Source organism: Accipiter gentilis, chromosome 18 (assembly GCF_929443795.1).
Source record: "Accipiter gentilis chromosome 18, bAccGen1.1, whole genome shotgun sequence".
Taxonomy (NCBI): Eukaryota; Metazoa; Chordata; class Aves; order Accipitriformes; family Accipitridae; genus Astur; species Astur gentilis.
In genome coordinates this window covers 9,195,669-9,210,493 of record NC_064897.1, presented here as the reverse complement: position 1 = coordinate 9,210,493, position 14,825 = coordinate 9,195,669, and the positions used below count along the sequence as shown (strand labels likewise).

The 14,825-nt window shown below is 38.2% G+C and overlaps 1 protein-coding gene across 3 annotated transcripts; it reads left to right on the top strand.

The window, feature by feature from the left end:
* Positions 1–206: 206 nt before the first annotated feature.
* On the top strand, positions 207–13,557 carry FGFR1OP2 (FGFR1 oncogene partner 2). 3 transcript variants are annotated; one of them, XM_049822324.1, is made up of 6 exons: positions 207–398; positions 3,913–4,049; positions 5,204–5,321; positions 6,234–6,376; positions 9,969–10,082; positions 10,854–13,557. In XM_049822324.1, the coding sequence occupies exons 1-6, from the start codon at positions 395–397 to the stop codon at positions 10,989–10,991; spliced, it is 654 nt and encodes a 217-aa protein (XP_049678281.1). In that variant the 5' UTR covers positions 207–394; the 3' UTR covers positions 10,992–13,557. The 3 variants fall into 3 exon arrangements, with proteins under 3 accessions (XP_049678281.1, XP_049678282.1, XP_049678283.1); XM_049822325.1 differs by lacking the exon at positions 207–398 and adding an exon at positions 418–589; XM_049822326.1 differs by lacking the exon at positions 207–398 and adding an exon at positions 645–766.
* The last annotated feature ends 1,268 nt before the right edge of the window (positions 13,558–14,825 follow it).

Here is a 14,825-nt window from a genome sequence, read left to right as displayed (position 1 = left end):
CGCCACTTCCCACACGGCGCGGCGGCAGCGGAGGAGGAGGAGCCCGAGGCCGACGATCTCGCGAGATGTCCGGCAGCCTACCCCTCCCCCCCTCCGCGGGGTCGGCCTCTTATAGCGGAGGTAGCCAATAGGGAGGCGAGCCGGAGAGGCGCCTCTCGCGAGAGTTGGGAGAGGCGGGGGCCAGGTGTTCTCTCGCGAGAGCGGCGGGCGGTCGCTCGCCCGGTGCCGGTGGCCGGTAGCGCGGCCGCCCTCGCCTCACCCCGCCGCGCCGCGCCACGCCCACTGGTTGGGACGCGCCTCCCCCGCTTCACCCTGCGGCCCACCGCCATTTGACAGCGGGGCGGGCCGGCCGGGGCTTCACCCCCGGCGCCGGGCGCTGCCGGAGCTACCGGTCATGAGTGAGTGGCGGGAGGCGGGGAAGGGGTGTTCGCCGGCGGGGTGTGTGGGGGTGTAGGTGCCGTTGCCGCCGGGCGGTTGGGAGCACAACGGACTCGCGTCGGGGCGCGCGGGGAGACCCTGGGCCGTGGCGTCACGAGAGGTGCGAGGGAGGAGGAGGAGGAGGAGGAGGAGGAAACCGCAGCTCTGCTCGGTGCGTAACCGGGCCGCGGCGGTGGCACCGTTTACAGGCTGGGCCCGTTCCCCGCGGGAGGCTCGTTGTCCGTGGCGGCCTGCGGGACTCTCCTCTCACGGGGAGAGCGCTGGTGGGCGTCTGCAGCCAGCCGAAAACTGGCAGGAACTGCGGCGGGGTTCAGCGTTGCTAAAACTGGTAGCTGTGGGGAGGGGGGAAACCAAAGCATTAAGCTGCGGGAAAAGGTAGTTTTCGGTAAGAGACAGAAGATAGAGGAAGGCTGTAGTTGCGCAAAGATCTTTATTCCTTGGTCTTGGTGTTTTTTTTAAAGGCAGCCAAATTCGATAATGAAAGCAATTAGTAAATAGCAGGAAGTGATAGGAAATGAGTACGTAGTAGCAGTACTGCGAGTTGTTGCTTTTGCTACCTGTCGACCCTGTTGGTGAGACTGCAGACTATCAAATGCATTTGCAGCTGGGCATCCCTTGTAGGGTAGAGTTCCAGAGTCATGAAGTTTAGCTACTATAGTCCTCACACTCATAGAAAAATTGATACATAGTATGAATTGATTTGAGTCAAATATATTTGATTAATTGGTTGGTTGGGGTTTTTTTCCCCCTAAATGTCCAGGTTAACTCACGGATTTACATCTGGTTTAGGACAAGACAAAAGTTTTGGTTTTCACAGGCAGCCAGATGAATAACCAGAGAGAATTTTAAATTCCAAGGATTAGGGCCAGTGTCTTGCCCAAAGGAATCCTAGTCAAGATTTGCAGCCACTGTGAATTACTATGGTACAAATAATGATTCTCCTTTTTGCGGTACAAATCCTGCCTGAAAACAGGAGATGGCCTCTGGCCTGCTGAAGCTGCTGCACTGTGAGGGTGGATAGTCACTGCTGAATTTATGCAGCTAAATTCCACACAAGGCACGCACGTGTCCCCCCAACTCGTTTGCCGTGAAAAAGAATGCTGGTGGTTTTGCTATAGACCAGGGGTTTTTTTTATCTTGTGTGGTTGGGTTCTGTCAAAATGAGAAAATGCACGGGAGGTTGAATATGTACTGTGTTTAAAAATTTATATTGATGCATACAAATTATCAGAGGTGTTAACTGCATTGTAGTCTGAATGCCAAATGTGTTCCAAGCTCATGCAGAGGCCTGAGAGGCTTTGTTTATACTGGCTAGAGAATTCATGACCCATGAATTAAATTAAAGACTGCTCTTCAAATTCTCATTAAATACAGATCTGACTAAATCAATTTCTGTAGCAGTTTAGCCAGCTAGTGTGGAAGGTCATCTTTTGTCTGTGGTATTTTTTTAGTCCGGTAAGACTCTGAGACCAGAATTGGAAGGAGAAATGAGGAGCAAGAAAAGCAGATCCTTAAACAATGCAGTATGATTCGCTTCTATGTAATATTGAAAAGAGCTCAAACTGCTAAACCAGAGTGAATAAATTAACTACCTGTGATAACACACCAGTCTGCTGAAGAACTTGAAACCTTAAATAGATATGTACATCATATAGAAATTAAAATGAAAACTTTAGTTGATAAACAGGAAGGAATTAACATTATGAATGTCTATAGGAAACTTGTACGTGCCAAAATGCTGATGCTTTCGGTAACACATGAATCACAGAAAACACAGGTTAAAACAGTTGTGCTCTGTGCATACAGGAAGCTCACTTTCTGAAGCTCCTTCATCAGTAGACAAGTCTCAACCTTTCTGTGACGGTAGGGTGCCTGCAAGACCCTCCTACACAGAAAAAGTAAACTAAATGTTTTTGTATTACATGTGCTCATCAGAGCAGAGGGAGCAGCTAATGAAATTGCCAAATCAAAATGCTTTTGAGAGGTTAGACCTTGCAGGATGGTTCTGGGCGCACAAGAGCTCTTCAGAGAGAACGTTCCAAACTCTGCTGCTGTCTTGCTTAGTTTTTCCCTATCTTAATGCATGCAGGCAGGAGATTCCTGCTATGTTTGTAAATCTTTTGAGGGGAATGGTGGAATTTCTGGTGTTTGAAATATTGTTACTTCTACTGCTTACCTGGGGCAGTGAGGAAAGGTCAGTTGAGGAAAACGTGAAGATTTCTTTAAGCTTGGGTTAAAGATCCTAGGCTATGATTTGTCAAGGTGCATAAGAAAGTCAGAAAATCAACTCGGAGCAAACTTTTTTCCTGTAGCTCAGGAAAGGCTCACTGACCTTTTAGGCTTACAAAAATCTCTCCTTTAGCGAACGGCCTGGCTAAGAAATAGATTTAGTTGATTCTTTCAGTACCTTAGAAAGTTTCCTGAAACAAATATTAAGCCTTTTATCAGTAGGGCCTATAACTACTAAACCTCTATCGTTGCTGTCTGATTGCTGAAGAACTGTTCAAGGAGTTTAAGTAGATTTCCTTTTCAGTAGAAAAAGTGGAAGGTTTCTTTTAAGAAAATAAAAACTTGGGCTGAAAATCTTGGTCTTGAAACATAATCTATCAAGCGTGAGTATGAAAAAAGTCAATGTAAAGGCCAGTATTTCGGAAGTGCTAGCATGTACAAGCATTTTGCAAGTTTAGCAATTCTAGCAATAGGTAATTTCTGCAAACAACTACTGCAATTAGAAGGCTGGTATTTTAACTATGCAGTTGGTTCTTTTTCTTAGCTAAGTTTCTGTCTTTATCCTGTTGAAAATTTTAGAGTTCATTCCATGCAGTGATGTTTGTGTTCATTTATAGACATAAAGAAAACACAAGCCTTTAGTTTTCTGAATTTTCCCTGAGTAATTTTCTCTACTCTGTCAGTTTGAGCTGTTCCTTCTCTGCTGATTTAATTCATCAAAATCCTCCAGCCTGCTGTAGTGCTTTGGCATTCTCTTTTGTGCTGGATTTATACTTCTCAGGTATCTTGAAGTGTATCTGACTGGTAGGAGGGCATATTAGAAAAAAAAAAAAAAAGTAGTCTTGAAAAATGAACTAGTTAATGTAATATTTTTTTTTTTACTCTGCTACTTGCAGAAGGGCACGCGCTGCTCAGTTTCTGTATGTTCGATAGTCCTCCTTTTGCACTTAGTATATTGATACTCTCCTTACAACACAAAGTTTACTTTCATTTCCTTGCTCTGATCCATGGTCTCAACAGAAATGAAAAAGGAGGAAAAGGAAAGGCAGACTTTAGGTGATTCTTAAGAGATATATAGATTTTTCGTATTCCTAAAAGACAACAAAACATCTGGATGTTTCTGAGGGAAAGGTTGTATTCAGCTGCTTTAGACTAAGAAAAAAATTACATATGTATCACATAGATAGCTGTTCTTTGTATAGCAAACAGGTGGTGGTGTGAAAATAATGCATTTCTAATCCTTAGAAATGAGTTGCACGATTGAAAAAGCCTTGGCAGATGCAAAAGCACTGGTGGAACGACTAAGGGAACATGACAACGCAGCAGAAGCTCTTATTGAACAGACTACAGCTCTTAACAAGCGGGTTGAAGCAATGAAACAGGTTTGTTTTCCAACTTTGTTTACTCCATTAAAAGAATGACTTGGAAACATGTAAAATCATTTCTGTGTGCTACTGTACAATGTAGAATTAGTATGTTATTTGTTTAATCCTTTAATACTATACTAAGTATTTTCATTATAGGTGCGACTATGATCTAAAAATAGTGTTTTTTACATATTTAGTTTGATCCTGCAAAAAAGTTTTCACTGTTACTCTAGCTTAAATATTGAAAACTAGCATTTATTTGAAGAACACTAGTAGAAACAGGGTTGGTATCTTACAAACCATTGTGTGGTGTCTTGTGTTCTGCACCTCCGTGAAATACTACTTATTCATTTCAACATGCACCTTTAATCATACAGAGGCCCTTTTATGCTTTCTTCTGTTCAGAATAATTTAACTTTTCACTGTCTCCTTTTGTTTCAGAGTGGCCCCTTAGCCTTTTTTGTGATCATTTCCATTCTGATGTTAAGCTATTCAAGGCATGTTGTTAGATGGAGTGTGACTATCACTAGAGAACTTCTGGAAAGACATAAAGGTGTCTACTGACTTTCCATATGGGAGTTCATCCTGTCATTTCAATAGAACACAGGACGTGCTAATGGGCCTGTAAAATAATAAAGCCCTGCGTGTGCTTCATCCTTGTAAAACTAGCCATGGAGAAGCTTCATAACTTCAAATTAAGAGTATTAAATTTACCCATTTGTTGAGGGTCAGGATCCATTCATTCAGGTCCATGTGAATTGTACCCATACAATCTTGTGGTTTAAGGTATTGGGAAGCCACAGTAAACACCTAGAGGTTAATAACCTCATGGCTGTTCTTTACCATATGTATATCAGTTTTACATTACTTGATGGTGAATTTGACCTGCATTAATTGAAGGTTAAATAATGCCCACTACACACATTTGAGGTATGAAGCTTCTTTAAAAACAAAGGTGATACTTTTGTGTCTCTAAAGGGCAGTATCTTAGCAACGCCTTCAGAAGTGTTTTTGTTTGTTTGATATTATTATTTAAAAACAAGTGTTATCTTGCTGGTTACAGACTTTGACTGACAGTAGAACTGGTCCTTTGTGAATTGCCGAGTAACGCTTGCCTTCAGTTACTCAAATATGTTGTGGTTGTTTGGGTGGTTTTTTTCCATAACTAGTACCAAGAAGAAATTCAAGAGCTCAATGAAGTAGCAAGACATCGCCCTCGGTCTACATTAGTGATGGGTATCCAACAAGAAAACAGACAGATTAGGGAATTGCAACAGGAAAATAAAGGTAAAATGTAAATATTCTATCCTTTTCCAATTCCAGCTTGCACCACTGGAATCAGTGAGACTTTTAACATTGACCTATTCTCCAAAAATTGTTGTAGAAGAAATTTTTTCTTCTAATCTCAATTTGTCAGTTTAACTGATCATAATGCAATCTAATAAAGAGTCCTAATGTCCAACCACTGCAACTATGATTAACAAAAACAGAGAGTTGTGGAAAATTAACTTTTTCAGTCCCTATCTAATGTTCAGCACAAGTGAGGGGATAAATAGAACTTAATTCTGCAATATAGGTATCTATTTGGAAATGTGTTTTCCCACTGCTAAAAATAACTAATTTAGGAGCAGTCAGGACAAGTTGTAATGTAAGTGCAGTATTATAATTCATTCTAGCATTCTGTACACTAGGAATATAGTGTTCTTCCTGGAATACTTCAGGTATTCTAACAGTTACATTCAGCAAAGGATTCAATGATCTCAATTAGTATGAATCTTGTCTTATCTCAGTTATTTGTCCTTTGGCTTAGTATATGTTGAACGCAAGCATTTTTTTAACTCTTATTTTACCAAGCTGCAGATTAAAACAGATCCGTAAACTTCTTTCTAGCTTTTGTACAATGTTGCTTATAGCGACTAGAGTAAAGCTCCTAAGCTACGTTCAAGATGGCTTATATCAGCTAAAGGGACTGAATATGAAGGCATGTTAACAAAAGACCTTCTGTTTCTGACTGAACAAGAATTTTCCCAGGGCAATCACCAGTGAAGACATTTGCAGAGCCTACATAGATTTTATGGTGCAAGGAGAGGGGACACTCAATTAGGGGCTTATTTTGGTTTTCTCAAGCTGAAGTACTTTTGCATTTTGTTTAAGTTCTTTTTTGTTAAACTTTAACTGAATTTAAAATTATGTTGGTAGAACTACGCACATCTCTTGAAGAACACCAGTCTGCTTTGGAACTCATAATGAGCAAGTACAGAGAACAGATGTTTAGGTTGCTTATGGCGAGCAAAAAGGATGATCCAAGTATAATAATGAAGTTAAAAGAGCAACATTCCAAGGTAATAATTGGGTTTTTGCCTTTGTTTTTTTAGTTAACACTTAAGTTAGTTTGTAGTGGATCAGTTCAAAGCTTACTTTGTCTCAGTTTTTATATCATTGTACTAAAAAGTCCTAATTTTTATAATCCAGTCCATGAAACACAAACAGGAAACTTGATCAGTCGAGTAAGTCAACCTTACTAGCTTCTCATTTATTTAAGCTTTTAACAAGTAGCATTTCATTACTGTATCTACTTAAGTTACTTTTGTTTTGCTTCAGTCTTTAAGGCAACTGCCCTATTATACTTCCAGATGCCCACAGATCTCAGTAATATTCAGACATTTAGACTGGCTTTAACCAATACTTGTGACTCCAACAAATAATTAGTAAACCTGTGCTTACTGGGGAGAGTAGGAGGAGTAAGCTTTTTAAATTCAATATTCAAATATTTTTTCTCCTAAATATCATAAATTTTTAAAAAGTATTTTAAAAGCCCTTTTGAATATTGAATAACTGAACATACACTTCTCCTCTTTCCTGCTTCAACCCTTGTTTCTTGTTTCAGTGCTGATCAAGATTGCTAAGTAGAATCCAGGGCAGCCTGAGATGCTTGAAGGGTGGTGAAAGTTGCTGGTATTAGGTGTGCTTCATCTTACGGCTTTTGAAAACTAGAAAAGCAAAGTTCCATTAAGCATCACTTTTGTAAACTATAATGAGTGAGGTATATATGAGTATTCAGCAGCTTCATATAAGATTAATATGTTTTTGTAGCATTAATGTATAGTTTAAGCTTTTTCAATGTATTTTCAGGAAAACTCATTATTCTAGGTCGCTAAAATCTAAACAGGAGCTTTCTAACAAAGTCTTGCATTACATTGTAAATGAAACTTAATCATCAGAGAGCAGTGCAACTGTGTACACAAACATTAGTTCTAACTCTTTAATAATCTTTGACCTCAACAAACTGAGTCTGCAAAGCAGAGTTAGGGTCTGCATACTGGGAAAACAAAGTTTAAGAATTTGATGCTTTCTTATCTCCTTACAAAATCATGTATATGTAATTAGTGCTGTTGAAATCAATGGGACCACTTAAATTGTTATGAAAAAATATACTGGATTAGCACAACTTTAACATAAACTCCTAAAAAATGACAGGTATATATCCTTTTCAAAAGAAGTTACTTAGCAATATAGTATAACATATCTTACAGCCTCAGGAGCACCAAAATAAGAGGTAAAATTATATCAGTCCTGAAATGAACTTTGAAATTTCATTTAGGAACACTTCCATGGATTAAAAACTTGGGGGGGGGGGGGAAGGGGGGGGCAGGGAGAAGATTATCAAACAATATTATTTAAACAGGAGATTTAGGCTTCAACATTTTGGTTAAATTTGATCCCACAAGAATGGCTGATTAAGATGATTTATCACCTTTAACCCAACACGATTTCTGGAATTTCATTCTTTATTCTCTCATCAGCCTTCACATTCAGTAAGATTGAACAATCTTGAAGCAGTTTTTAAATACTTCTTTCTTGTTAACTAAAAAATCCATCACACCTAAGCAATTAATCTCGCTGTTACCAGTAATCACTGTTTTCTCAAGTGCCAGCTATTAGCTTCAGCACCTATTTACAAAAGATAGTTAAAAAAAAAAATCATTGAATTCTACAGATCAACAAGCACCTCCTTTAAATAGAAAAACAATTTCTTTTAGCAGTGTTGTATGCAAGAGAAAAGTGTGTCTTGGTAGTAATGACCCTGATCGAAGTGTGCTGTTTGAATTTGCTCAGCTGAAACAACGCCTAAAAACATGTGTGGCTTTGTTTTTTTTCTCCAGAGAGAAGAAGAAAAACATTGTATGGCAAACAAAAAGGAGAGAGATACAAAGAGTGTTTGTAGGTGTTTGAGGGTATCTTTGTAAAGAAACACTTTCACTGCATTCTTTGGTGTTAACAGTACCCAAGTTTTACACATCTGCCTTCCAGATTAGAACCTTACAGTTTTGTGTTAGCATCTGATGTAACATTAGTGACCTTGGAACAGGCCCCAAATCATACTGATCAAGAGCCCAACTAAGCTGGCAAAATAGGAAGTAGGGATGACAGCAGTATATCTAAAAACCACTAACTCCTTCCCAGTTTTTCTCAAGGGTACATTCTTGCCAACTCATTCTTTTATCACTGATCACAGCTTCCTTTCAAGCTAAATTTAGGTTTTTGTTGAAAAAATGTTTCATGTAATCACCTTCACTGGAAACTGAGAAGAAAATAAAGATTTACAGAGCAAGTTCTACCCCCATCCTCCCCTACTGCTCTGAGTGGGTATTTAAGGAGTAAACAGCTAAACTATAGCCTTCACGATTGGAATAGCAGAGAGGAAAGGATAGAAAGGGCTGATGTTCATTTTAGTAAAGTATATTTGGTTTGGTCAGATAAAATTTATGATTCCAAGTGAGGCAGTTCTTTATGTTAGTTTAATTGTTTCTGGTAGTTTAAAGGCAAGCTGATTATCTGCTAGATGTATGGACCTCCAGTCAAACTCATAATTTAAAGGTGGGATTTAACTTTAGTCTATGCTGTTCTTCATTTCAGTCCTACTGTTCTGCTTTTCCCAGTATTAGTTAGTAACTGTTGTGAATTTTGTCCAAAGGTCAGGTCAGACATGGATAGGCTGGCATGATAGTAGAGTTGGAATAAAAGACAGCTTGAGGAAGAGAATGAAAAAGAAAAGCTTCTGGAAATACCATTACAATATTTGGCTTAGCTGAACAGCAATGAATGCCAAAGGCATAGGCTCTTTATCTAGATCTGCAGGGGAAAAACAGTAATGACCCTTTAAGCATTTCCTGCTGGTAGGTTGGCCAGCAAGAAAATAAACCATCAGCTGAACCAGCAAGGTCCAGGTGAAAGATCACTTCCTTGCAGACAGTGAAGATTGTCTAAAATCTAGCTTCTGCAAAAACCAAACCAAACTACTGCTCTTTTTTTCCTCCTTCTTGAATCTTTCAGCGAGATGTTGTAGTTATTTCTAATAGGAAAGTACCCTACTAAAAAAGAATCTAAAAAAGATTCTAAAAAGAGTACCTAAAAAAGAACAAAGGGCAGATCTGAGTTTCCTAATATATGACATAGTAAGGATGACCACTTCACCTGGTCTTTTTAAGAGATAAATGTCTACCCATAGGCTGTACTGGACTTGAGATCAAGTTTCAAGCAAATGGAAAGAACGTCACATACCCTGCTGTTCTTAGATGAGTTTAGTCTTTCTGCATATCCAAAATCATATATATCAATTCTTGCAACACAGGAAGGCCTTGTCAGAGCAAGTATGTGGCTGACTTGCAGCCATTTGGAAGATGTACTCATTTAAGCATATATAAAATTCTAATAAAAGGAATCGCTGTGTGGCAAACCAGATTTAAGTAACAGGACCACAGTGACTACTCATGCTGTAAAGTTACGGAGAACTTGTTTTCTCAAATAGAGGCCTATGTTCACATTTTTATTAAGTGGCACAGCAGTCAAAATGCACATTTAATGCTTTGCTTATTTTTAGTAACGCAGAAGATATATTACTAAAGCTGTTACTATTTTATTTTTATGTCTCAGGAGCTGCAAGTACATGTGGACCAAATTACAGAAATGGCAGCAGTAATGAGAAAAGCTATTGAACTTGATGAAAAGCATGGCTGTAAAGAGCAGGAACGTATCATTCAGCTTGAGGTAAGTATGACATCAAAACATCAATGGCACAAATAGCAAGGAAGGAAATGTTACCACAATTACTTACATGGAGTTACTGTATCTCTTGCAAGTAAGTGCACCAGTCACTCACACTGCTATTTTATTACACTTTCCTTATTGGGAGGACTGTAAGTACTGTTTTCCCCACTGTAGCTTACTGTCAAGTCTTGCATAGGTGATACTTCATCACCAGAAATCAGCAATTTGTATTTACATACTGGCTTAAGCGTTCTCTTTAAGTCTCTGTGTAGAAAAAAAGCTAGAAGATAATACAGATTCATCCTAATGCATAAGACGCTAGGATACAAATAATAATACCCACACCTTTGGCTTTTAAATATTATTAATTTTTTAATAATAATTTTGTGTCTTGGGGAGATTCTCAGTTGCTTAGTATTGGAGGATCAACACTACTGCTTTTTGATTAAGTGCTAGCAAAGCAGTTCATTATGGGACAGGGTGTGTGGAAAGAACAGGAGATATTTTTTGAAATGCAACATTTGAACTTAATTGCCTTTTTCTTACCCATCTTGGTGTTTTGAGCTTTTTTTTTTTTTTATGCTTAATACCCGTTCAAGAGAGCAAGAGGTTGAGAAACTTAATGTTCTTAGTTTTAGAAGGTAAGACAGCACTACCTGAGTGCAAATCAGTATTTTAATTCTTATGCATATGTTTGGAGTAGAGGGGAGGTTATGTAGTTATCTTGACTTCTTTCTGGAGTCTATTAAATGCCTTTTTCTTTGGTTACAGCAAGAAAACAAAGGCTTGAGAGAAATTCTTCAAATAACTAGAGAATCATTTCTGAACCTCAAGAAAGAAGATGCATCAGAGAGCACATCTCTGTCAGGATTAGTAACAAGCAGTGATTTGAGCCTGAGGAAAAGCTAAAGACTGTGGAAGTCAACAAGCTTCACTTGCACACTTTACAAACGGAGTATCAGGGGTCACTGGTCAAGCACTTGTTACTGAATAGGGCACCAGCAAGCTAATGCATCTTAAACTCCAGTTGAGTGGCTTTTATACTGTGTAAAATACATTAAAATTGGTATTCTACAAAAACCTTAGTGACAGATTAATTGCCATAGATCTAACTTCAGTAGGAAATGGATTAATGCACTTACTGAATTGGGAATTATTTTTATATGAAGTCATTTTACAGATAAAAGACAAGATTTCAACATAATTTATATGTTAGTGCTCATACAAAGTTTCAGTGCACCTATTATATAATAAAGGTAAGATTTAAAGTCTGATCTCTGGCTAAAAAGTAGTAGCTTATGAATAAGCTTTGTGCATGATCCACATTACATTTTTTCCTTTTAGTAAGTTTTTAATAAATTCTCATTTTGCAACAAACCCATTTAATGGAAAGGTTACACGGGCAGCGTAAAACTTAAGGGTTTCTGTTATTTAGCCCTGGGGTATCCTGTTCAAATATAAGACCAATTGTTTAAAAGTAAGCAATGCTTTTGCAGTTGTTAAATATTTAATTTTTTTTAAATTGAACAAGATTCTTTAAAATCAGTATACTTAATCATATTTTCAAAACATGAAAAGAGCTGCTCCCACTTTATTGCTTTCTAGAACACAGGTAGCATAGTATAGTTCTGCCTTAGCTTTTACTTTTATGAGAGGAAACCAGGCTCAGTTCTCTATAGGTAAGAAGCCACATTTAGTCCCATCTATTTCTTCTGCAATTGCCTGCCCAGACTTCCTAACTGGGAAATGGCAATTTGAAGGCACCCAAACAGCAGTAGCACAAAGGTAGTCAGGGGAAGGAGGGAGAAGCTCTATGGCAAAGGTGGCAGCCTGCATGCCTGCAATCAATACTCTTCATTTTTCCTTCTGAAGTATTAGTCATCAGGAAGGTTTTAGCTAAGTTTCAGGTACATGTTACATTTGCACTAGGAAAAGTTTCAATATGCTATACTGAGAAACAGACTGCTTGCTTTTAATCCTGAAATACTTGCAGAAGTGAAGAGGAATTGACTTTCCTAGATCAAAGTGCAGCTTATATCATATGTGGATACAAGCACTACACAAGACAGCCTTGTAGTAAAGAGGTGCTGACATAATTCATATTTGGGTTTTGTTTGTCACATTACCACTTCTTGGTCAAGGCAGCAAGAACATTCCTAGTATAGATGTGTATCATCACTTTTTGTCCGGTATGTGAATGTATTCTTTACTTGGAAAGCATACTCAAGAGAAAGAGTGAAAGCTTTCAACCACAGAAAATTGTAGATCTACAAATGCCACCCACAGTTGAGTATTTTGGCTGTTTAATAACTCACCTAGGAAAATGAGTTGAAGTCCTTTTCTGAAATCTACATTACTTAAAGTTGATTTTCAGTTACAACAATGCAAAAAGAATTAAGCATCAAGCACTTCTAAGTGCATCAGTTTTAAAGACAACTTCCTTTGACTCAGTACAGCTTCCCTGGGCTCAAGGTAAATACACCACAGGTCTAAGGGTGACCTTTCAGTGACTAGTGAACGAATTTATAGGGAGCTCAGTGTTTTTGTTTCGTTGCTGCCCCCCTTCCTGTAGTGCTTTTAAGAGGAAAAAGTGAAGTGGTAGGAAAGGAGTGTTTAGCAGAAACAATAAATGCTAGTTTTCAATTAACTAATACATATGCTAGGAAATGCAGTTGAAAGGACAGATAAATCAAACTCTCCAAATTTTCACAGCATTTTTTATAAATGGAGAAACTGCTACATCTCTTTCCAGAGCATCTTAGCTTATTTCTAGGCTTAAGAATAAATTGAGGACATTCATGTGTATGGGGGAAAAAAAGTTTTAGCCATTTCCAAACTTGCTAAACACCCGGGGGGGAATTTTGGGGGGAACATTTTAGCTCAAGCACAAAGTTGTCTGCTATTATTATAATCTGTAAAACCTTGCCAATGCTTCTATAATTTAGATTTTGCATTTCTACAGTAGCTTGCAAGCTGGTGACTTGTCAGAAGCAACACCTTTTTTTAATTGAGTGTTTTGTTGTTGCAAACTTAGGAGAAATTTTGGGTTCAGCTGATTAAGTTATTCTTTTTAGAATTGTCTTTTCAGCCATTGACTGATATCAGAGGCATTTATTTCCATTTAATGCTGAATGCAGTTTCATGGCTGACTTGCTGGTTTGTCTTTCAAATACAATCTGAAGGGTTGTTAGTCTGTGGCAGTTCTTTAAGGTTGCTCTATTATGAAATAATGCTTGATTAGTGTTTATTTTTGTAAATTAAAAAATGTGACTTAATTTATCTACTCCTTGTCTTCACGTTTGATACGTCTCCCCTGTCATTCCCCTGACCTGATCACTTTAGGATTTTAAAGAACCTTCACAGTGTGTGGAGTGACTATTTTTCATTGCATACCTGTTATTTTTGTAATGCAGATAGCTTGAAAAGAATTTATGGCTAGAATTGTGTACTGTACAGTAAACTTATTTTATCAATAAAGTTGACTGAAAATATGGATGTCTCCATGATTAAAGCAAGGTACTGAATCTCAAGTAAGCCTTGTTAGTAACATGTAGGGGGAAAAAAGACATGATTATGCCATCTACTCAGTTTATTTTTATACTTTAAGGCAGTCAGGCCCATTTCTAGTGTTTTACTCATGTTGCTATATAGCAAAAGAAAAAAATTCTCTGTAAAGTCTTAATTTTCTTTTGGAAAACTTAACAATCACTTCCACACAGGCAGTTATTCATCTTTGAAAATGAACCACTGGAACTGTTTACTGATACAGAGGAGCAGTAAGAATAAATAAAAAGCAGTCCCCTGGGCTTTGATTTTTGGATCAAAAACATATATTGGTACAGATAGGATCTAACAGCTGAGGGTTTTTCTTGAAGATTAAAAAACGTCACTGACTTGGTTCAAGCTATGGGTTCCTTTCTCTGTGATGTGTAAATGAGAATGTCAGTGGATTACATTCATAAGCTGATTGTGTAATGTTTTCTCCACTTCCCCATGATTTTCCAGAAAAGAATCTTGTTTCCAGTATCATAATTTCTGTGTTTAAAGACAGGTAATGAATGTCAAGCTAAGTCATAAATACATGTAGCAGCTATTCAACCAAGGTAAAACTGCAGGGCAGCTTGCAAGTAAATTGGGCTGGTTTGTACAACTAAAAGCTTTAAATAGCTTTGACTTTTTAAACACACACGTTGGATTAGAAGATTAGGTTAAAATACAGACCTAATAGCACTGTTTTCATGCAGAATTATGTTTACTAGGATCCCTTTGTAGATACCCAAAATAAGACATTAGCTTAGGAAGTTTTCAGTTTTAGTTTGTAAACATTTAGCTTTAAAAGCACTTTTGCTGATTAAAAAAAAAACAACCTCTAAGTCTCCTACTTAAGCATAGAACATGCCCTTGTTCTTTCTGGAGATAATTGATGTCTGAGTATCTGGGGTATCTCATGATGACAGGGGGTTAAATTGGCTAACAGAATACTGGTCATAGTATGGCAGGTTGTATACAGTGACAGTGGGAAGATGAGACAGGAGAGCAAAAGAAATCCTAAGCTGGAAGTGAAGGAATGTGGTAGAGGATTAAGTTTTAACATTAAACAACTTCTTTACCAGACTTTTCAGCATCATGCTGTTGGTAACACTTAAGTTCTGGAAGCAGCGTCAAGCTACACACTCCGGAGACCAAAAAAAGAGAAAAAGCACCAAGGTGCAGCGGGAACACCATTCAGCTGTGGGTGTCCAA